This window comes from Procambarus clarkii, chromosome 37 (genome assembly GCF_040958095.1).
Source record: "Procambarus clarkii isolate CNS0578487 chromosome 37, FALCON_Pclarkii_2.0, whole genome shotgun sequence".
Taxonomy (NCBI): domain Eukaryota; kingdom Metazoa; phylum Arthropoda; class Malacostraca; order Decapoda; family Cambaridae; genus Procambarus; species Procambarus clarkii.
The window spans coordinates 23,463,949-23,486,937 of NC_091186.1; the positions used below are offsets into that span (position 1 = coordinate 23,463,949).

At 40.0% G+C, this 22,989-nt stretch overlaps 1 protein-coding gene across 2 annotated transcripts in view; it reads left to right on the forward strand.

Annotated features, from left to right (window-relative positions):
• Positions 1-22,989, forward strand: part of Rilpl (Rab interacting lysosomal protein like) — a 291,487-nt gene that overhangs the window by 189,357 nt on the left and 79,141 nt on the right. For both annotated transcript variants that reach the window (XM_045754758.2, XM_045754759.2), the window contains exon 5: positions 3,008-3,180. In XM_045754758.2, coding sequence (XP_045610714.1) covers positions 3,008-3,180 — 173 coding nt within the window. The remainder of the gene's footprint in view (positions 1-3,007; positions 3,181-22,989) is intronic.

Sequence of the window (22,989 nt, forward strand, 5' to 3'; positions counted from 1 at the left end):
GTCTCCAAGTGAGCCAGGACTTGGCATAACAATCGAACTGGTGGAAAGAAGTACAGGTAACCCCATCTCAATCAGTCCATTTGAAAGGCAATCGACCCCTACGGCCTCACAGGGAAGGGCGCAGCATATACCAGAATACACCTCGACCAACCTGACCCGAAGAGGTCCATGTCCGGGCACTCAAGCCGTCAAAAGTTTCAAAGCGTTATATGACAGAGTGCTGGGTAAACGGGACACCACGACACTTACTTACACTTACATCTCTCATCCTGTAACTACACTTAGGTAATTACAATTAGGTAATTACTTTATTTCAACAACACTGCCATGAACAGCACTGCTCAGAAGGATGGAGCCAGAGTTATTCGACCACCACCAAATACAACAGCCTTTGAACTGAGGTTTAGTAGCTGGCAAGGGAGATCTGGGACCCCTCATTCCCCCTCCTGGGGAGGAGGGAGTTGCGCAGACAGCGGCACAGCGGCTGTGGTGACTTCATGCTTGTTTGCTTGTTTTCCATTGGGGAGTTCTGCTTACTAGTTTGGTTTTCAGTTTGCATTTTTTAACCAGCTGTAGTTTGTTTTGCAATTTCTACCCTTTTGGGTGCCTGACCTGGTAGAAGGCAGACATAGACTGCTTCCAATTACATGGGGGTGTCTATAAACCATTGCTCCTCGTGCTTCTCTGTGGGGGCCAGGCTCTGGCGCTGGTCCCTGGTAAGCCTAGAACTCCATCGATTGACTGTTACTACGGTCTAATATATACACATTAGCCCGGTATAGTTCCGGGGAGCCAAAGGGGCTCTCTGCACAAAGAGTGCTAAGAACTAAATGTAACCTCTTGCGATGGTATAAATCCACAATGAACATCATGGATTATGAGATACATAAAAGGGCATTAAATTCAGCTATGCAGGAAATCAGATTAGCCAAAAGAAACTACGAAATAAAAGTTGCCCAAAACACAAAGGAAGATCCAAAATCATTCTATGCATATATATGAAGTAAAGCCAAAATAAAGGAGGACCTCTAAAAGATGAGACTAACCAAGAGATTGGATGAAACACCTACCTACACTCTGTAGGACCTCTAAAAGATGAGACTAACCAAGAGATTGGATGAAAAAAGGGCAGCAAACACTTGGAATGAATACTATACATCAGTGTTTGCACTAGAAAGAGTGAATGACATCCCATCACCCACAAAAATGTTTGATGGGAATGAATGCGCTAAATAGGAATGAATCTAACTGGGAAAATGGGCTAAATGGGATGCCACAGGGGTCCATGCTGGGGCCAACCCTTTTTGTCATATACATCAATGACATAAATGAGAATATTAAAAACTACATCATGAAATTTGCTGATGACACTAAAATCTATGGTAAAGTGGGGAAGTGAAAGTGATATTGAGACATTACAAAGAGATCTACATGAACTCCACAAATAGTCCGATGACTGGTAAATGCTTCTTAATGTCGATAAGTGCAAGACCTTGCATGTGGGGCATAACAATCCACATCACAACTACCAAACAAACAGCACTACCTTACAACAGATAGATGAAGAAAAGGACTCTGGAGTCAGAATCCGTCATTCTTTAAACGGTCAGATGTAGCACAAACGAGGAGCAACGTGTTCAAGCTCAACAAGCAACAATAAAGGACATAAAACAGGAGATGCTTTTTCACCCATAAGGTTGTAGTCCTGTGGAACCGTCTACCTACTGAAGCCGTAAACGCCAAAACTATCCTGGGTTATAAAATACAGCTGGTAAAGATCATCAGGGCAAATGGTAGTACATTTGACAAGCCTCTGGCTTCCTGTCCTCATTAAGGCCACTAGTATTAGTGGCCCTCAGGTAAATTCAGGTAAATTGCTTAAGTGTAGTTATTTACGGAATGAGAGTTACTTTAATCTTTGTCATGTGGCATTTTGAAGCTTCCAGTAGTTTTGGAATGCAGTACACTCTCACTTCAACTATACAGTATTATCTATCACTTTGTTTACAAAAGAGTATTTATGTGCATTTTCTTGGACCCTATATTTTCTTAGTTTGAACCTATGTCCTCTTGTTCTTGATGCTGAGGATTAAATCAAACTATTCCTTATCAATTTGTGTAAAATCTTGTTGTAATTTTGTATATGATGATCATATAGCAACCCGTCCTCTTAAAAATAATGTCACTTTTGGCTCGTATGCGCACTATGGCCAAATTTGGACGTAATTTGAAATGAAATCGACTCACAAAAGTGATGTTCTGTTCTGTTTTCTGTTTGAGTCGTCCAGCCTACGCGCAGAGGTTATGAGAGGACACTTTAAATTCACGTTTTTCATAACGTTTTGAAACTTTATGAGAATTTCCTGCCCACCTAACCTATCAGAGGACCCTTAACTTACTGTTGTTGAAAAAAAAATCCCAAATTTATTTTCATTTTTTTTTTTCATTTTCAAATTACGTCCAAATTCGGCCATACGGGCAAACGACCAAAAGCGACGTTCTTTTTAAGAGGACAGGTTGCATATAGCCCCTTCTTCTGTTCACAAATTTTGGCATATTTAACACCTACACCATCTCATATTTCTTGGGGTTTAGGTCCTGGAGCCATTTGGTAGCATGTCTTTGATCCTTTTCAAAATGTTGAAAATGCTTTTTGAGATCTGGATACTATACACCTACAGCATATACAGTACATGAAACCTAAATTAGAATTCAGTATGTACATATTAATTTAAATATTATGTGCTTGAAACATTTGTATTACAGGCTTCCACATTATGTGTAATGACACATGTGCATTTACAATTTTCTTGGGGTTAATATTTGTATCTGAGACAAAATTACACAAACCATGCAGCTTGTATATTACTGTATGTAGTAAATAATTTCACATCTCATGATGGCACTGTATTGCTGTGGGAGCAGGTGTATTTTTATGTTCAAAAGAACCCAAGAAGCAGTTTTCTATTATTTGGCAAGATAAAACAAACTTATTGCAACTTTTCAGAGTGACAGCTTGGACCTGACTAACAAGTTGGTGTTTGATCGTGATGATCCTAACCGACCCCGATTCACAATGACGGAGCTCAAGGAGATCCTCTACGAGCGCAACGAACTCAAAGCCCGTGTATCTGACCTGGAAGATGAACTGGAAATGTACAGGCCCAAGGATGAGCGACAGTACGTAGTGCGCGAAAGTCTTTTTCATTCTGCATGCAACGTGTGTGCCATAGTGACTCTGATTCAACTGACCCTGTTTGTTGCCCGGCTGATCCTTGCATGCCTGGCAGTGACCCATAGGCCATAAGTGTGCATATAGGATGGACCAGGATGAGTAGCACTTGCTCAGTGGGAAAACTCTAGCTGAAATTTTGTAGAATCATAGATTAGAACTGCTCCTAAGACTGCTGAAGGGAGTCAATCAATCAGAAGGGCCCACATAAACAATACGTTGACAAAGTTGCAAGAATTTAACATTCTCGTTCATTTCTATTATCCTATGAAGTTTTACCGTTATATCATAATGATGTTTTAACATGGTTCAGATACATATTGCGTGGTCTCGCATACCTTAGCTAGATGCACTAAATCTGAGGACCAAGCTTAGATGTTGAGAGGCAAATAGCGCATCTGATAATATTTCATTGTGCCACATTGTTACTTTAGGTTCTATACCAAGGATGTGATACAGCTTTACTGGCTGACTTTCATAGTGCCTTACTGTACAATTAATGGGAACTTCCTAAACTAAGTGCCAAGCATTATTGTTGTAATATGTGGATGCTATATTTTTATGTTTAAATGGTTTTATATACGCATATAATTGTATTTAAATTAACTTAACAAGATGCTAATACTAGTCTAAGTCAATATAGTTTAACAGTATTGACAACAACCGTCCGTTTTTACTCACATCAAATAATGGGTACGTGAGGCTGAGATTGGTACGAAGAGAGACAAGATGCACGTGCCTCTTGTTCCAAGTTGGGTTTGTGGAATTAAATTCCATAAATATCTTCATTTAGTTAAGACTACCACAATACTGGTTACATTTACTTTTAATGCTCAGGTATTTTCAGTCAAGTATTTCCTTGAAAGCTTGGAAATCTAAAGTTTGTTCTTTGTACTTTGCTATTGAAAATGCTTTCTGCAGAAATGATTTTGTAGTCTTAGTGAGCAGGCATTATGTCTGACAGATTTGACATATCACTGATATTCAGTTTAGCCATTACTTACTCTTTCAGTCCTTTTAAGTTCAAATTAAGAAGAGCTTTGCTCTTTGAACATTGTATATATTTAGGATTAGAGAGTGCAATACTTGGATTACTTTAAAGTTAGTACCGAGGATTAAGGTTTATCATAGTTGGAGCCTTTGAGCAGTTCCCCCTCGTCTACCATTCACTTCATGGCTCCTTCTAGCCATCACATTCTTCATAACAAATTTGTATAATTTGTTGACATTACAAGGAGTCTTCTCCAGTGGAGGCATAGTTTATATTTGTCTTTCTTGCTAGAGAGGTTGTACTCACTTCAGTCAATAACATTATTATTTAATAGTTTTTTATACAATCACATAGCAATTTTATTTTTACTCCTTATACAGTACTGTGTTAGATCCTTTTCTATGAACTGCAGGGATATTGGCTAGAGTACAATAATTTGAAGTTTTATTAATGCTGGTTTTATGTATTACAAAGTGCAATATATTTGAGTTTTTGTTAGCAATTCTGTACTGATAATTTAGTTTTTCACGATGCAGGTATGGACCCTAAGGGTTTACACTTAAGCATAAAGCATAAATGATGGCCTTATTAGGTGGTGAAGTTACGGTAGTTCATCCACCTTTTGTAGATATGAATCCATTCAGTGTAGGACTCTTAAATGGGCTAGATAATGCATGTATTGAATCTTGAAGATAAGTATTTAAAGTACAAAAAAGCAAGTAAGTTATAGAGGGGTCAGTTTGTTATTTGAAACTAAACACCATAAAAGGTTATGCCTTTCTTATAAACACTGTCTTGCCTGGTACGAGCTGTAACAAATCTTGACTTAAAATGGCTTGTCCTGAGCAACATATTGTCTTCCATAAATGGTTTTCCTAATGTTATGATTTTCCTTGCATCTAAATGCAGGAAAATAACCCTTGCCCCACATGTCGAAGCAGTTATCATAGGTTATAGAGTACGATAAATGCACCACCATGATGGTTAAGGTGTTTATAGTCAAATAGATTCATATGGCCATGAAGATGTTGATCTTCATGGCCAAACATAAGATAATGAAAAAGATCATGGCCCAGCATAAGATAATGAAACGAGAATCATATTCAAGCTTTCTTGACCACTTAATCCACGATGACAGCCAAGCAATGCGCACAGTACCGTCTCAGCCTCACAACCGGCAGCTTATTGTTTTCTCTTGATAACAGTTTTAATTGTGAAATCCCTGTTCCATCCAGAGCTGACCTACCACATACTTTGTCACATTTTATGGCTCATTACATTGGGGATTGCTGATATTCATCGGCTTTATGCCATGTTCTAGAACTAGGTATGCTGTGTTTGGTCTGATCTTTAAATTAGTATTATTATGAAATTGCTGCATTTAATATATATTTAAAAATGTCTTACGAACTTAGAGAAAATTAAATAGATGTGACAATTCAATCAACAGACCCCAGACTTCATAATTAGACAGTTCTAAAAGATGGTTCACTGCCCCATGTAAGATCATTTTGGGTGTAATTCAAGTTTGATTGAAGAAATTGTTTATTCCACAAATTGAAGGAAAGTTAAGTTTTCTTTGCTTCCATTCTGAGGACCAATTCATCATAACATGAATAAAAAAGTAACAGTTTTCCAAATCAGACTTGAATGAGGTAGCAGCTGGGACGGAGTAGAGTCATTGTAGTTTTAAATGTAGTCAAGACCTTGTAGACTTGAGTGGTATCTTGTGTTCTTTACATTTACCTAATAATTATCCTTTCTTATGAACTTGTTTTAAGTATTTTTGATTGGCTAGAGAAAGTAGTGTGCACTTCATTAGCTATAGTATTGTTTCAAGGTCAAACTTGCTATGGGAGATGATTCTGCATAAGATTGGTACTCTGATGCAAGCTCAAAATATTAATTGCAGCAACTGACAGTTAATGGTAAGATACTTCTAATGCACAATGAAAATCACAATAGTGTGGTCAATCTATGAATAAATATTGATGCTGTACAATAGAATCCAACCCTCACCGCAGATCGCCTCAGTGGATAGTGCGTGGACTTGAGGTGATCAGGGGCACTGATTTGATTCTGTCACCCAGCCTTAATATTTATTCAGGCTTCTAATTTTACCACTGTTTATCAAGGTCTTGAATTTTTGTATTATTAAATATTTTTATTTTTTATTTTTAAATTAAACATTATATTAAGATTGTCTCAAGAACCACTTATGGTTGTGTACCTGGATGTGAACAAAATGACAATAATTGCCATATTGTCTGTGTGATATAATACAAAGCATGAATTTTAACTGTCGTGTAGTTTGTTTCCCTCCTGTCCTGTGCATCACCTACTTTGTTAGTGCTCTACATTTGTTACATTTAGGTAGAACCTGCAAGATCCCTCTGAAGAATAATACTAGATTATTCATTGCACATGTAATGGCATTCTTCCTGTTCCTGTTTTATATAATGTTATAAGACTTCCAACCGATATTTCAAGCGCAAAAATACATTTTAAGTGTATTTTGGAAGTTGAGCATTATGCATGTCATTGGACAATATGAAGGAACTTTAATGTATAACAAAATATGTTGCATAAATGATTGAATTTCCATTAATATTTGCCAGAGCTAAAGTAAGCTTATTTGTGATATACCACTCAGTTACTCCCTTAGACGAGGTTGTGCTGCTTCTGTGACTGAGCTGCTTGGTGAGAGCAGGTCAACATTTACCACTGTCACAATGCACATCTTTTGAACCCTCCCTGTTAAGTCTTACTAGTACCAGGGAGACACTGGAGTATACTCAGTCCTGGCCAGAATGACCTTGAGAAGGTTCATTTAACTACACTCAATCCCTTAACCTGCAGTACTTGGCATCAGAGAAACGATCAAAAATCACTCGGCTAGTTGGTCTGCCCAGCCGCTACCCCCAAGGCATCCATGTGTCAGCATGTACATGTCCCCCAGAGTAACTTGACTATCACACACATTTCTCTTGACCGTTCCTATTAGCACTTTAGGCTGTTGGATACCAAAACTATTCAATTAAGTTATTTGTTCTATCCCGAGAAATTATATTTCATTAGCACGTCTTGCATGTATTCATACAGTACAGTGGCATTGCATTTTCTTGTTTCTATAACCAGTATGTTTTACAGAGCCATCATCTGTGCTGGTTTGGGTAGTGCCTCACCAGTGGTTATTCTACTCTTAAAGTTTTCAACTTCTTTCATGGGGTGTTGGGACTTCATCCTCGAACATAGGTGTTCTAGGATACACACACTAAGAGTACAGTACGTTTAAGGGCTGTGTTATCAATGTGTGATTATGTTATCCATTCCATTTATCTCAGGTCACATTTGTCTATATTATTCATAGTCACTTTTTTTTGTTTTTTTATGGGCTACCTTTGTCCATTCTTGCCTTTGAAGAAATATGTTTAGATTAAAATACACCCAAAGTGCATGTCTTATCAACTAGGTCTCTTCTGCATACTAAAGTCTGAAATGGTGGTCCTGGGATCTAATATAGGCCTCTTTATTTTTTCAGTATTAAGTTTTTGCTTGCCAAGAGCTCTTCATTTGCAGTCCCTTACAATACTTGTATTAAAGAGAGATTTTTTCAAGAGGAGAAAGATCCTTTACCTTTAGAGAAATAATGCCAACATCCCATGTCCAACTTTTTAGACGACAAACATGTCCTTGATTTGCCAATTTCTTGAAAGAAATTAGCTATAACTTCTCTGTTGCATTTTGCTGGATAGGGAAATGCTTACTGGCATGTTCCAATCCATCTGAGATACAGGGGTTGGCTGATGCATTAGATCAGTCAAATCTATCCCTTTCAGGCAGTATCTTTCCAGTTGAATTTGGCTCCCACATCTTTCTCCAGATTTGCAAGACTTCGAAAGATTTGACTCTTGTGTATTGGAGTCGTTGCCTCTCTTTAAAGCCTTACCATCAGACTTCTCTTCTTGTTAGAAATTTTGTTAACAGTGCTGGGAAAATACATCTTTCTGGTGAAGCTGAAATCCTCGCTCCAGCAAGTGCAGCTTTTCACATGTTGGGACTCATCTGTGCCCCACAGTGACTTTTATTTCCTTTCTGAAGATGGCATTAGTTATGTTAGCGTTCCATCTCTACCTCTTTCTTGGAGTGTGTTCAGCCCCTCTCATTGGGCTCTTAACATTTTGAGTGGCCCAGTGGGCAACCCCCCAGCACACCCCAAGGTCGACCGGGTGTTTCCTGTGAGCACGCACCCGCACTAAAATGTGTATACAGTGTACTCTACATCTACATCTACTGGAAGTCCTTTGTCTAAATAGCCAGTTACTGTTTCAAGAAATGTGAGCAGGTTAGTAAGGCAGGATCTATTTTTAACAAACCCATGTTGAGTTGTTTATACAAGATTGTTCTCTGAGATGTTGCATGATTCATTCCCTTAGAATTCTCTCCATGAGCTTGCAGATATGTGATGTCAAGCTGATCTAATGGTAGTTTTCTCATGAGCTCTTCCTGACTTTTGAAAATGGGGGCAACATTTGCATATTTCCAATCCAGGGGAACTATCCCTTGGTCCAAGGATTTTTTGAAAAGGAGTTTGTGGCATGTATAGTGCATTTGCCAGATCCTTTATGACTTTGGATTGAAATCCATCCACACCTGGGGCCTTTGAGTCTTTTAGTTTGTCAATGCTCTTCCTGATTCTGACACCTTATGTCAATCAGGGGGGGTATTTGCCAGGTGGATTAACTAGTGATTATAAGTGCTAACTTGCTGGTCTCTCACATGCCAAGTTGGGCTTGAAAAGGAGTTTGAGTGTAATTGAATGAAACTTCAAGGTCATTCCGAACAGGATTGAGAATTCTCCAGCATCCCAAATGCACCAATATTTACCAGAATTTACCTAAGGGCCACCATCTCTCTTATCTTCAATGGTGACTGCAAGCCAGCAGATTGTCAAGGGATTGACAGTTTGACTGCAAGCCAGCAGATTTTCCCCATTGTTCCTAATGTTTGAAAAGATTTCTGTTGCACTGCTATGAAACATCAACCTGCCCTTACTATTCCCTCCCGGCCATGGGAACAGCTAGTCCTCGCCTAAGGCACTAACCAAGTACCTTGACCAGAAAAGAAGTCAGCAACACTCAAAACATTTTTAGTGTGTATCTTGGTTTAAACTAAAAATAATGTAGCTGGTTCTTTGTTTACTATTACTGCATAAGAAATTTTGCCAGTCACATGTAATTTATAATGTAAAGCTAGATGCTAAATATTGATTGGAGGCTGCTGGTTATGTAGCATACGACCTTCTCCATACCCCAGGAAATACTCGGTAACTACAGGGGGTATTTAGTTTTAGATCTTGGCCCTAGGCCTAAACTTTATTATCTTCCTGTATCTATCCCTATCTCAGTAAAGCATTATCAATCCTAACCTCAGTAAAGTAATAGATATTCCTACCTTAGTAAAGCAATATCTTACTATTTCAGTGAAACAGTATCTTATTATTTCGATAAAGCAGTCTCCCTCCCCTCCCTCCCTCCCTCCCTCCCTCCCTCCTTCCTTCCTTCCCTCCTTCCTTCCCTCCTTCCTTCCCTCCTTCCTTCCCTCCTTCCTTCCCTCCTTCCTTCCCTCCTTCCTTCCCTCCTTCCTTCCCTCCTTCCTTCCCTCCTTCCCTCCTTCCCTCCTTCCCTCCTTCCTTCCTTCCTTCCTTCCTTCCTTCCTTCCTTCCTTCCTTCCTTCCTTCCTTCCTTCCTTCCTTCCTTCCTTCCTTCCTTCCTTCCTTCCTTCCTTCCTTCCTTCCTTCCTTCCTTCCTTCCTTCCTTCCTTCCTTCCTTCCTTCCTTCCTTCCTTCCTTCCTTCCTTCATCTTCTTCTGTAAAGCAGGATCTATTCCTATCTTAGTAAAGCAGTATCAATCCAAACATCGGTGAAACAGTATAAATCCCCACCTCAGTAAAGTAGTATATATCCTTACCACAGTAAAGCAATATCTATTCTTACCTTAGTAAAGCAGTACCTCTCATTACCATAGTAAAGCAATATCTGTCCCTCGATAAAACAGTATAGATACTGCTTTGCTGAAGAAGGAATAGACACTGCTTTACTAAGGTAGGGATTGACACTACTGAGGTAGGAATAGGTACTGCTTTACCGAAGTAAGGATCAATGCTGCTGTACCGAGAAAAGAACAGATCTATTCTTTCCTCAGTAAAGCCGTATGTATCTTTATCTCGGTAAAGCTGTATCTGTTGCTACCTCAGTAAAGCAGTATCTATCCCTTCCTCAGAAAAGCAGTATCTATATCTTCCTCAGTAAAGCAGTATCTATCCTTATTTCAGTAAACAAGTACATATTTGCCTCAGTTAAGCTGTATCTATTCTTATCTCTATCTATATCTTTCTCAGTAAAGCAGAATCTGTCCCTACCTCAGTAAAGCAATATCTAATCTTAGCTTAGAAAAACAGTATCTCTCCCAACCTCAGTAAAGCAATGTCTATCCTTACCTCAGTAAAGCAGTGTCAGTCCCTACCTATGTAAAGTGATATCTATGCCTACCTCAAAAAAGCAGTATCTGTTCTTGCCTTAATAGAGAAGTATACAGTATATCCCTACCTCGATGAAGTAGTATCTATTCCTATCTCAGTATAGCTGTGTCATTCCCTACCTTAGTAAAGCAGTAACTATCTCTACCTCAGTAAAGCATTTTCTATCTTCCTACCTTAGTAGAGCAGTTTTTATTCCTAACTCAGTAAAGCTGTATCTATATCTTCCTTAGTAAAGCATTGTGTGAATATGTATATCCCTATTTTAGTAAAGTGGTGTCAATCACTACCTCAGTATTTACCCAAGTGTAGTTAGTGGATGAAAGCTATGTTCGTGGTGTCCTGTCTTCCCAGTACTCTTTGTCATACGACCCTTTGAAATTACTGATGGTTTTGGTCTCCACCTTCTCACTTGTTCCAACCATCAGCCACTCTTTGCAAAAGTGAACTTTCTAATATTTTTTCTGCAGTGTTGTTTCCTTAGCTTGAACCTTAAGCCTCTTGTTCTTGAAGTTGCAGTTTTAAAAAATTCTTCTTTGTTAATTTTATCGATTCCTATGACTATATTGCACATGGTTATTACATCGTCTCTTTCTTTTATCTTTTAGCTCAATTTTTTCCTCGTAACTCATTTTTTAGTTCTGGAAGTCATTTAGTTGCGTGTCTTTGCACTGCTTCCAGGTTATTGATGTACTTCTTAAGATATGGGCACCATACAACTGCTGCATATTCCAACTTCAGTCTCATGAAGGTCATGAACATTCTCTTTAATATTTCACCATCCATGTATTTAAAAGTGATTCTAAGGATGGAAAGCATAGAATAGGCTCCTTGTACAATGTTCTTTATGTAGTCCTCAGGTGACAGTTTTCTTTCCAGAACCGTCCCTAGACCTCTTTCTTGATCAGAATTCTTTAAAGCTTTCTCACATAATTTGTAGGTTGTGTAGCCAATGTTCTACTCCACATTCCATAATGTAGCATTTATTCACACTAAATTCCATTTGCCAAGTGATGCTCATACACTTATTCTGTACATTTCTTCTTGAAGGCCATGACAATCGTCTAAGTTTATTATCTTACCCAGTATCTTAACATAATCAGCAAACAAGTTCATATAACTCTGTATTCCTTCTAGTAGATCATTTATGTAGAAAACGAACATTGCTGGTGCTAGAACTGAACCCTGTGGTACAATGTTAGTAACATTGCTCCAGTCTTAATACATTACAGTACCTCTAATTACTGTTCAGATTTTTCTGTAGGAAAATTTTTCTTCCATGATAGAAGTCTCCCTGTCACTCTTTCAGCATGTTTCAGTTTCCAAAACAACTTCATATGTGGAACACTGTTGAAAGCCTTGTTTTTTAAGGTCCACATGAATGCAGTCAACCTAACCATCTCTTTCTTGTAAAATTTCTGTGGCAATATCATGAAAACTAAGTAGATTTGTTACCAGGATCTTCCTGATGGAAAAAAAAAAGTGTCATTATATACAGTAATTTCTTTCTAAGTGTTTTACCCACTTGGGTGTAATTATTTTTTCTAATGTTTTGACTACTACACTTTTCAACAACACAGTGAAGTAATAGGATATTTCACTTGCTTCAGAGGAGTCAACATCTTCATCAGAAGAGCTCCAGGATATTTCAAATGCCTAAGTATTGTAGAACAGGTTGATGACCGTGAGTGGTGTCCCAAGAAATTTTAATGTGCAGTGAATTTTAAAAATAGGTGAGATAAAGCAAATATGCAAGGGGGAGTAAAATAATTGGATGAGAAAAGGTTGCCCTAGTGTAACAATGCAGACAACAAAATTCAAGATGGCCACCGACAAGAAGAAAAAAACAGAGCCTGATTTTGGTGGATTCAATGAGAAAAGCATTAATGTAAGCAGTCTGTACAACAAGTTGGCAAAATTAGACATTATTGTGAACTATCATGTAAAAATAATCAGGAATATGAGTGAAAATAATGACCACTTTAGTAGCAAAGTATTAAATCTTGAAGGTCTAGTGAAATGATTATGCAAGGAAAAAAATCATTAGGTAGCTAAAACAAAGCTATGGAAGAGGAAAATAGCTTATGAAGAAGTTAAAGCAAATCTAAACATGAATGACTACAACAGGTTAGGTAACGAAATCCAAAAGAAAAATAGCTTATGTCAAAACAGATTTGTATTTAATTTATATATACAAGAGTTCTTACATTCTTGTAAAGACACTAGCGCGCACAGCATTTTGGGCAGGTGTTTAATTCTATTTTTTTTGGAATATGACCTGCCAAATTGTTTAACAATCAGGTATCCATTCACTACTGGGTGAACAGAGGCTACAGTTAAGGACTAGCATCTAGTCAATCCTCCCTGGCCAGGATATGAACCCGACTGCAAAACACAGTCGATCAAAGTAAATCCCTATTAATTTTTTATTACAAAGAAAAGGAGATAACATCTAGGTCAGAAAGAGCCACAGAAGAAGCAAAAGTAGTAGGTAAAATTGTTGAACTAGTGGAAGGTCTTACATCCAAAGAGAATGTCTGCGACTACAGAAGAATTGGCAGGTATGAAAAGGTGAAAGAGCAACCCCTTGAGGATCACCCTAAATGGTGCTAAACAGTTGGAAGAAGTACTAAGGAATGTTAAGAAATTACAAAGTGATGAGGAAGGGAAATTATGGTCATTAAGGCGAGATCTTTCAAAGAAAGACAGAGAATCTAAAACAAGGCAAAATGTCTAAATGAAAGCAGGAATGAAGAAGAAATCAATTTTTGTTCTCAAGGTGATAAGCATGCCAGTGAAATGGTACAAAAAAGAAAACCAACAAAATCACTAGAGAAAGAGGAAGTGAAGAACAAGGGAAGAGGGAACATGTTCCTGAAAATTGTATACACTAACATACTACATGGAGTGAGATTAAAAATACTCGAGTTAAGTGATGTAATACAGGTGCAGAAGCCTGACATTGTTGTACTCACAGATAAAAAACTCAAAGATGATATTTGAAATGAGGTTGTGTTCACTTGGAAATATGATCTCTGTTGGAGACAGGACAAAAAAATTAGGAAAGGTTGAGGCATTGCTGTGCTGGTGAAAGATCACCTAAAAGTAAACAAAATAAAGATTGCCAGTCCACGAGATGTTGACATGTAAATACTAAGCACTGGAGATTTATAATTTGGATGATAAACTGATAGTAATATACGCATACAGTCCACCTCCATGCAACCCATGGTCAAAGGAGGAGCTGGATAATAAATGAGAGGACCTCATAATAATAATAAGAAAGATTATAAATAAATAAATAAATGTTTATAAATAATGTTTATAATATTGTTTATACATATGTTTATAAATAAATGTGCCTCTCCGAGGGGGGCCTGGTTATGGCGCTGGTCCCCAGTAGGCCTAGAACTGCATCGATTGACTGTTGCCAAGATCTAAAATATATATACACATCAGCCCAGTATAGCTTCGGGGAGCCTCCAGGTCTCACCCAGAAAATGGCGTTTCATTACATGCAACGCTGTTTTTTTTTTTCATCAGTCTACTGTAATGGAATGTTGTTAATTTGGTAGTGATGGCATGGGTTACTATGCTCCACATTCAAGGTCTTGCATTTGTCAATATTAAAAACTTCATCAGAGTCAACTGCTTAGCTCCTTGAACATTTTTTTCATTTTGTCCTGCAACACTTCTATATACTCTGTAATATTCACTGATATTCTTATTGTGTCCAGTTCTCTGAAAACTTAATTTTACACAAACACACTTTGGAACTGTTTTTTAGTGTTTCACATGTTTCCTTTTTTATTCTTTGTGAATATGTTTCCCATTTTCAACCTCTCTTTTTTTTTCCTTTCATACAATTTATTTTTAATGAATTTTAGGGAATAGGCCTGATACTATTTTACATTTATCTACTATATCTTTCTCAAAATTTATTTCTGCCTTTCTTCTCACTGCTGTGTAGTTGTTTCTTGCTTCCTTGTATTGCTGATATGTTTGAGTGTTTGGCTCTTAGTATATTGATCCCATTTTTGAGTCATTTTGGTCTCTGGCCATCTCTCAACCTCTGTTGAACCAATCCTGTTTTCTAGTTCTGCATCTCTAGTTTGGTATAAATTTGTTGTGCCTTCATCATATATTTCACAAAACTTGGCATACTTTAAAAACTTTATGGTACTTAGTATTTACTTCCTTGCCTAACAAGGCTTTTCAGTCAAAATTCATTAAAGAACTTTCTAAGTTCCCCATAGTGTCCTCTCCTCAAATCAAGTTTTTCAACTTCATCATTTTCCTTATTATCTTCTAGATTATAATGCATTGCATACTGTACTGTATTTCCAAAAGGACATGGTCACTTTTAGCTAAGGGGTGTAGGTACAGAATGTCAATTATCTCTTCTTCTTTCCTGGTGAATATAAAATCCAGCATTGAAGGAATATCCTCTTCCCTCATTCTTGTGGCTTGCTTAATGTGTTGATACATGAATGTCTAAAGTCATATCTATCCCTACCTTAGTAAAGCAGTGTCAATCCCTACCTTAGTAAAGCAGCATCTATATCTACCTCAGTAAAGCAGCATCTATTCCTACTTTAGTAAAGCAATGTCTATATTTTCCTCAGTAAAGTAGATCTCAGTAAAATAGAACTATCTTTACCTCAGTAAAACAGTTCACAGATCTAATCCCTCTCACAGCTGCTTTATCCAACATTTAGAGGCCTTCATTATAACTTTATTACCTTACCTGTATCATGTTGTGCCTCATGTTTGTTCTCAAACTTGTCCTGGGTTTGGAACTAAATAATATTTTTCCCTCATAAGCAGGTACGATATTGGATTCGCATTGGCAAAAAGACTTGCATAAAATTTTTTAACAATTTAAATATTTTTAAGTAGAATGAAAAAAATCGTTTATTGATGAATCTTTTCTACAATAAAGTATTAGTCACAAATTGTGCATCTGCCAATTTTGATATGCTAGTGAACTCTGAAGCACGCATGTAAAAAGAATATTTGACATTACACAGACCTTTATCCGTATGTCCAATCAGTGAATATTTGTTAGTTTAGTATTTTAGTAAGCCACTCTATTAATACTAGAAAACATTTTAATCCACAGCATTATGGTGTCCTTGTGATCCTTCACATCAAAAATAATGGTTATTTACAGAATATTGAACAATTACAAAATATATGCTTATTGAATTCCATGTTTTAAACGAATTTTCTTTAATTGTAATATGGTGATAATACTCCTTTTATTTCTTTTACTTTAGTCAAATTTGTTTAAGATATGATAATATATTTCTTGACACCATATATGTGAAGACGTGATGCAGTCTATGGAGTGGTATAGCGGCCCAGGCAAATGAGAGAACTGGATTAGCAGTTGATAACTAACAATGCGTTGAGTTGCTCGTACAGTAACGTACTGAATGTTACTAATGGTTTACTTCATTAGAATTTCACTTCTCCTTGATATATGAGACTGTGTTTCATTATTTATGATTGTCCTTTAATTAATCATAAGTAATAAGGTTAACAGTCTCAGATATTTGTGGTTTTTGAATCTGATGGAAATTCAAGTTGTCTAAAATGTTTATATGTGAAGTAAGTGAAATTTTGGATCAAAAAATGAGTTAACCTCAATGGAGAATTCATGGTAAGGTTTATTGTAAATAGTAATTTTGACTAGTTTATTTTTATGCTGTTTTATTTTAAAGTACAGTATTGTCATGGAACAATGTGCTTGGTTGCCAGGCTTTATGGTATAATTTGCTCATTGGATAAATTGTTGAGTGGTGCTATTGTGTCTAGTATAACATGCAAACAATATGTCACAATAACATGACTGAAAATTAATATCGAACTCGCATTTGACAAGAAGGAAAGTGAGGACGTTTCTGTCCATTCCGAACCCTTATCAAGTTATGTCCTTCAGAGACTGAAATATCACCACTTTCCTTCTTTTCAGATGAGTGGGTTGGGTGTTAACATGTTTAGTAAAGATTATACCACAGTAGGTGCCTCACCTGGCTGTTGCCACATTGTTTCTTTGCTCATTTATATAAATACTTCATTTAATAATTTAGCAATTTATAATATAATAATTTAGAACACCAATGAAAATTGTGTCCAAATGCGTTTTGAAACATGTATACTTGCAGCCTAAGTGAATGCAAATTAAAGTACTGTATTACTAAAGGATGCAAAAGAGATGTGGCAGTAGTGTGGTTAGTAGTGTGTAGTCGGTGTGGTATTAGGGGCACTCTCTACACTTACCTCTACATAATCAGGTAATATTTCATAATTTGTCTAAGTAATAATAATTATAAACTGTTAAAACCAAATTTTCTACTTATATTGATGCTTTATCTTTGATGCATCAGTAAAGCTAATTCATATTGAGTAATTATTAATAATAAATTTAAATTAGTTGATTGAATCATATGCATGTGAAAGCAACAAAGTATATTCAGCCATTTTTTTGCATGAATTTTTCAAATTTGTTCTAATTTCTGGGATCCACCAGTGAAGAAACTCTTAAGTAAGTTACTGTAATTATATAGTTCACCTTATGGCTTATCTAGGCCACCTACTGATAACCTTCTCTAGGATGCAACTCACAACAGTTGTATTATGCTCGAATACCTATTTACTGCTAGGTGAACAGAGCCATCATATGAAAGGAAACATGCCCAACTCTGTCCCACCTGAGAATCGAAGTTGGGAGTCCTTGTTTGTGAGGTGAGGACATAGACCACTGAGCTACAGGACCCCTTGAAGTTATAAGGAATAATGTGTGGTTTCCTATACAGTGTATATAAAATTTTACTTCCCTGGGGAAGTCTTGAGAATGGCTCCTTATATTCACTTGAAACATTAAGCACTTGTGTATAGAGTATGTATAAATGGAGTATTGAGTATATGAAATACTCTTTTTCCGTGTTGGTACCTCAGTCACTCTTGTGGCCATGAGCCGTGTGGTCTATCCAGGACATCATTCATTGCCTGAATCTATGAACCTAATACTCCACAGTGGCCAAAAACCTTTTTAATGGAAGACCTTGCCATCAATTGGGGCAGGGAGACAGTGTAAAGACTATCTCAGTCCATCATTGGTCAACGGACTCACTAAATATAAATTGTCATGTCTCGAACACTCAACGTCCCCTCTAAGCAATAACTGGAAACTGAAAGACAACCGAGTACTGCTCTGCAAATAACTATTATCACAACAAAACTAATCAGACCACCACCATCTGATAACTGTCACCACAACATGGCCAGGAAAGCCAGAAGCCTATTCAATGCTCCATTGACCGCAACATACATATTGAAGCTGGGACAAAAGGGAATGATCAGTAGCAAGCAAGGTACTGACTTTAAAATGTGTTTCAAACCCTTTCATTTAGAGCTACATTCCCATGGATAAACCCAGTGTTGAATGTAATGAAATGCCTCTTTTTGGAGGAGCCCCAGTGGCTCTCTGAAGCGGTCTTGTTGAGGTTGTTTCATACTAAAAGGTCACATCAGTTGTGGAAGTTCTGTTTAGCCTACTGGGGACCTGAGCCAGAACCAGGCATCCCCTTACAGAGGCGTAGAGAGCAGGTGACAATCCACTACCCCACCAGAAAAAAAACTCCAGAAAGTCAGGGCAGCTTTATAGACAATTGGAGGGTTCACAGTAAACCATCAAACAGCCCCACAAACGATTCACACAGAACAAGGGATTCACTCAAATGAGCATGAAATTGGTTACTACTGATTACTACCACCAGGCAGCCCAGGCTTCCAGCTAGCATATGAAGTCAATTCTGGATATGACAAACAAACCCATGACAAACCTGGAGGGAGAAAGTGTGTCAGGGAGCCACTGGAGTTCCTCCAGAAAAAGCTGCCCCATGGTTTTGGTCATACCCATTTTTAGGGGGAGCCCCTTCGGCTCCCTGGAGCTTACTAGGCTGATGTGCTAATGTCAGACTTTGGCATCAGTCATGTATATGGAGTTCTAAGGCCTACCGGGGACCATATGCCAGAACCTGGCCCCCCTCAGAAGAGGCAAGGGCGAGCAATGGCCTATAGAAACCCACGTGTGGTTTGAAGACGCAGGAAGAAATGAAAGGACTGCCAGGAAACTTCGTACTGCCAGGAAACTTCGTACTGCCGCCGAGACGAAACCCGCAGGTGGGACACTAACAAGGAAGCCACCTGATCACCACAGAGATGATGATAAACTCAAGTAAAAAATACCATACGCGAAAACTCGAAGGGAAGATCGAACCAGCCACATGACGTTTTGGTCCGATCTGCTGGAAAAGGCAGAGCCAGGGAAAACCTCCGGGTTCGGACACCGAGCAAGCAGCACTTGAAACTACGGCTTGGCCACCACGGGGTGGTGGCCTGCTCATGCGTTGCTTGAGCCGTCCTGGTCATGCGCTGCCTGAGCCGTCCTGGTCATTGGACAGAGTGCTCTCTTATCTTTCTTCTCTTCAGTTTGTCGTGGCCCCCTTTGGTTCAGGATTGTTTCTCCAAGGCTCTTTTTCTGTTGGCATCGGCCTCGGGGGGTCAGGGGGTCAGGTTGATGAGCTTCATGCTCTCCTCTGGTGCAGGGGTTTCTGCTTTTTCGGTCTTCATGATGGTTTTGTTCATTTGCATCCGTCTCCTTCTTTTCTGGCGAAGAATGAGACTGCTGCTTTCTGGAGGGGTCCCTGGGTTGTGGATGCTTGGTTGGTTCAGCCGGGAGTGCATCATGTTTTATGTCTGGTTGCGGCTCTTCCCCATTATTTGCACGCCACAGCTTCTGTGTCCGGGGACACGCTTTGGGTTGATCCGGTTTCCCTTCTTCCCTGTTAGCGGGTACAGGTCTCCCAGGTCATCCGCAGAGTTAAGGCTAGTCAGCCTGCAGTCTATCCCTGTGCCCATGACATTTGTAAGCTCACTGCTGTTGCTGCCATCTTTGGCAACATGTCATGGGCTGACATTCAGGCGCGGGATTTTTGGCGGTCGAACAGGGTCCTGGCTGCTCGTTACTTTGTGAACGTCCCTGGGCCTAGTCGGGCCTGTGTCACTTTGGGTCGGCAGTTGCAGCCAGTTGTCTCGACTTCGAGTTGAGGAGTGAGCAGCGACCGCCTCCCTGGTAAGTCCATATGTTTTTTTCCTCTGTGGGTAGTTAGCTCCGGGGAGCTGAAGGGGCTCCCCCCGGAAAACCAGCGTTGAATGTAATGAAATGCCATTTTCTGAGTGAGACCCGTTGGCTCCCTGGCATCCCTCCCTCCCTCCGGTCAGAGGTTTTTTGCATGTTTTGACATCCAGCCTGAGAATTAAAGGGTGGATAGCTGGCGTGTGAGGTCTGAGGCTCCCCCTTCCCCCTCCCAGGGAGGGGGGAGCTGCCCAGACAGCGGCGCGGCGATGTGTGACATCATGATCGTTTGTTTGTTTCGTTTAGGGGAGTTGTATCCATTTGTTCGGCTTTTAGTACCAATATTTTTACCAGAATAGGGGTTTGTTTTGGGATGCTTACCTTTCTGGGTGCCTGAGCCAGTTGATGGCAGACATAGAATGCTCCCAACCACACGGGGGTTTCTATAGGCCATTGCTTCCCTTGCCTCTTTTGAGGGGGTCAGGTTCTGGCTCATGGTCCCCGTTAGGACCATTGAAGTCCATACACATGACTGATGCCAATGACTGACATTAGCATATCAGCCTAGTAATCTCAGAGGAGCTTCCGGGTCTCACCCAGAAAATGGCATTTCATTACATTCAACGCTGGTTTTATATCTTGGTGGTCCTCCACTAGGGCCCCCCCCCCCATGAGTGAACACATCTCGGGAGATCAGCTTTAGCAGTTTGTTTGGTAACTTTGGGTGCCAGTTAGCAGTACCCTGCCAGGGTTTCCCTTAGCGAGATTATGAGACTTGAGGCTCTGGGAAACCCTGCGGGGGCTCTTTGGTCTAATGGATGCGACCAATGGGTCCCCCTCTCACTTCGTGCGATTTTGAAAGTTGCTCTGTCCCCTTGTCTCAGGGTGACAATCACCGGTTGTGCCTCCGTCATGCTGCCTGATGAATCGGTGACACCTTCGACCCTGAGTCCTATGAGTTTTGTTCCTTGTTTGTACTCAAATACACCCAGTCCACTGATCATGATCTTCTGGTATAGGCAACTTTGGCATTGCATGCTCGGTTTAGATTGCTGCAATGCGCTAGATTAGTTGTTACCCCGGAATGTCCCGAAACTGCCTTGTTTTGCTTATAGGATCCTGGACTTGGGGGTGATAATTGCTTCGAATTTAGTTCAGTTCGTGCCTCCTTGTCCTTCCCCTTCTGTTGTTTGTCCTGGTTCTCTGCCTCTGCTTCCGGCTCCGAAGCATCTGAGGGTTTAAGGGTCAAGGCAGGGTCTAGCTGGTGTTGAGAGACTAGCAGTTTCGGGGAATGCACCTTCTGGTGTGGTGACAGAGGCACTCGAGCATGTTCCTCCAGCCAGAGCTTCTGGGTTTGACCAGTGGGCCCCCTGTATTCCTGTCTTTTCGACTGCTCCTGCCTTTTCTTTTGACACGGGATTGGGAGGCTGGCTCAGCCCCGGGTCCTCATGGGGAGGTTCCTGGGGTGGGAGGGGTTGACTTAGGAGCCATTGAACCCCGATTGGGTTTTTGTACCTCTGAGTGGGGCTTGCTGTTACAGGGTGTGGGATTTTCTTTTCCTCCTCCTTCATACGAGTTGGATTTGGTGTCAATCCATCCCTGGGTTTGGTTCCGTGCTCTCTTGGGATCTTCGGTCCCGTCCTTCTAGAGGTTTTCAGCCTCCCGCATCCCACCTCATGTGGTGCGGGAGGCCATTGCAGTTTACCTCCTGCGCAACTCCGGATTGTGCCATAATAATGGATCCTTCTTTAAGTTTGGATCATCTTTTCCTTACTGGGTTCGCTATGATGTTCCGGAGTCGTCCTGGCTTGCAGACTGCCCCTTTTTCTCGCTGGAGGCTTGGCATACATTCTGTCAGTCCTTCACGCTTTAGTGGCGCGAGGCTTATACAGTGGTCCATGTTTTCCTGGGGGTGGCAACTTTGATCACATCAATGTGTGCTTGTTCACCCCTGCCCTTCCTTGGGATGTCAGCATTGTGCAGCTTCACGTGCAGGTTCCCACCCTCTCAGTTGCGCTGGTCGCTGAGGACTTGCACGCATGTGGCCTTTTGGCGTCAGTCTTGCTGTTCTTTTCCCTCCTTGAGCTGTCCTCAGACTGGCAAGGAGGATGTGGAGGTGCCTGGAGTCGATCCTGGGTCTGGTGCGTTGGTCTCATTGGTGCGTGCGTTGTCTGCTCTTTTGAAGCTGTTCACCCCGATCCTGCGGGATGCGGTGTCGCTGTTTTCTGGGGAGAGCCCCTTCAGCTCCCTGGAGCTATTCAGGCTGATATGTATATCGTTAGACTTTGGCATCAGTGTGACTGGAGTTCTAGACCTACTGGGGATCACGAGCCAGAACCTGGCCCCCTCAGAGAGGCACGAGAAGCCTCCATGTGCCTATAGAAATGCACATGGGTTTGGATCATTCTATATCTGCCATTGACCGGACCAGGCATCCAGAAAGGTAAGCGCCTCAAAACAAACCCTTATTCTGGTTAAAATGACTAAAATAGACAAACGAGTGGACAGAATTCCCCAAATGAAAATGAGCAAATGTGCATGATGTCACACGAGCCGCGCCACATGTCTGCGTAGCTCCCTTCTCCCTGGGAGGGGGGGAAGGGAATTCACTAAAATTACAATATATACAGTTTCTCACACTATTTACACAGTAACACACTGTATTACACAGTACTTCAGAAATGAGTAATAATCAATGAAGTAGTCCATGGTACACAGCGCGACTTCGCTCCCGTTGCACCAGGTACAGATAGATTTTCGCTTCCTGTTTCTTTGTTCTGTGTGCTTGCAAATAACGCATTCACGTACACCCTTGGCATTATTACCTGTAGGTGGTATGTAGGCAAGCTTGTAAAACATAAGGTAGTAAGATTATAGGAAAAGATAAGTTTGTAAGGTAGTCGTGAAAAGATCACTTTGCAAGGTCCCACACAGGAAGAGATTCAGCCAGCCTCAAAGAGTGTCCGTAAGTCAAGAAGAAATTCAGCTATTCTTGAAAATATCTATGGAGAAAACCACCATGGAAGCCGCTAACACTGTTCATCTATGCAACTTGTATCAGATGTATCATCACTGAACGCAGA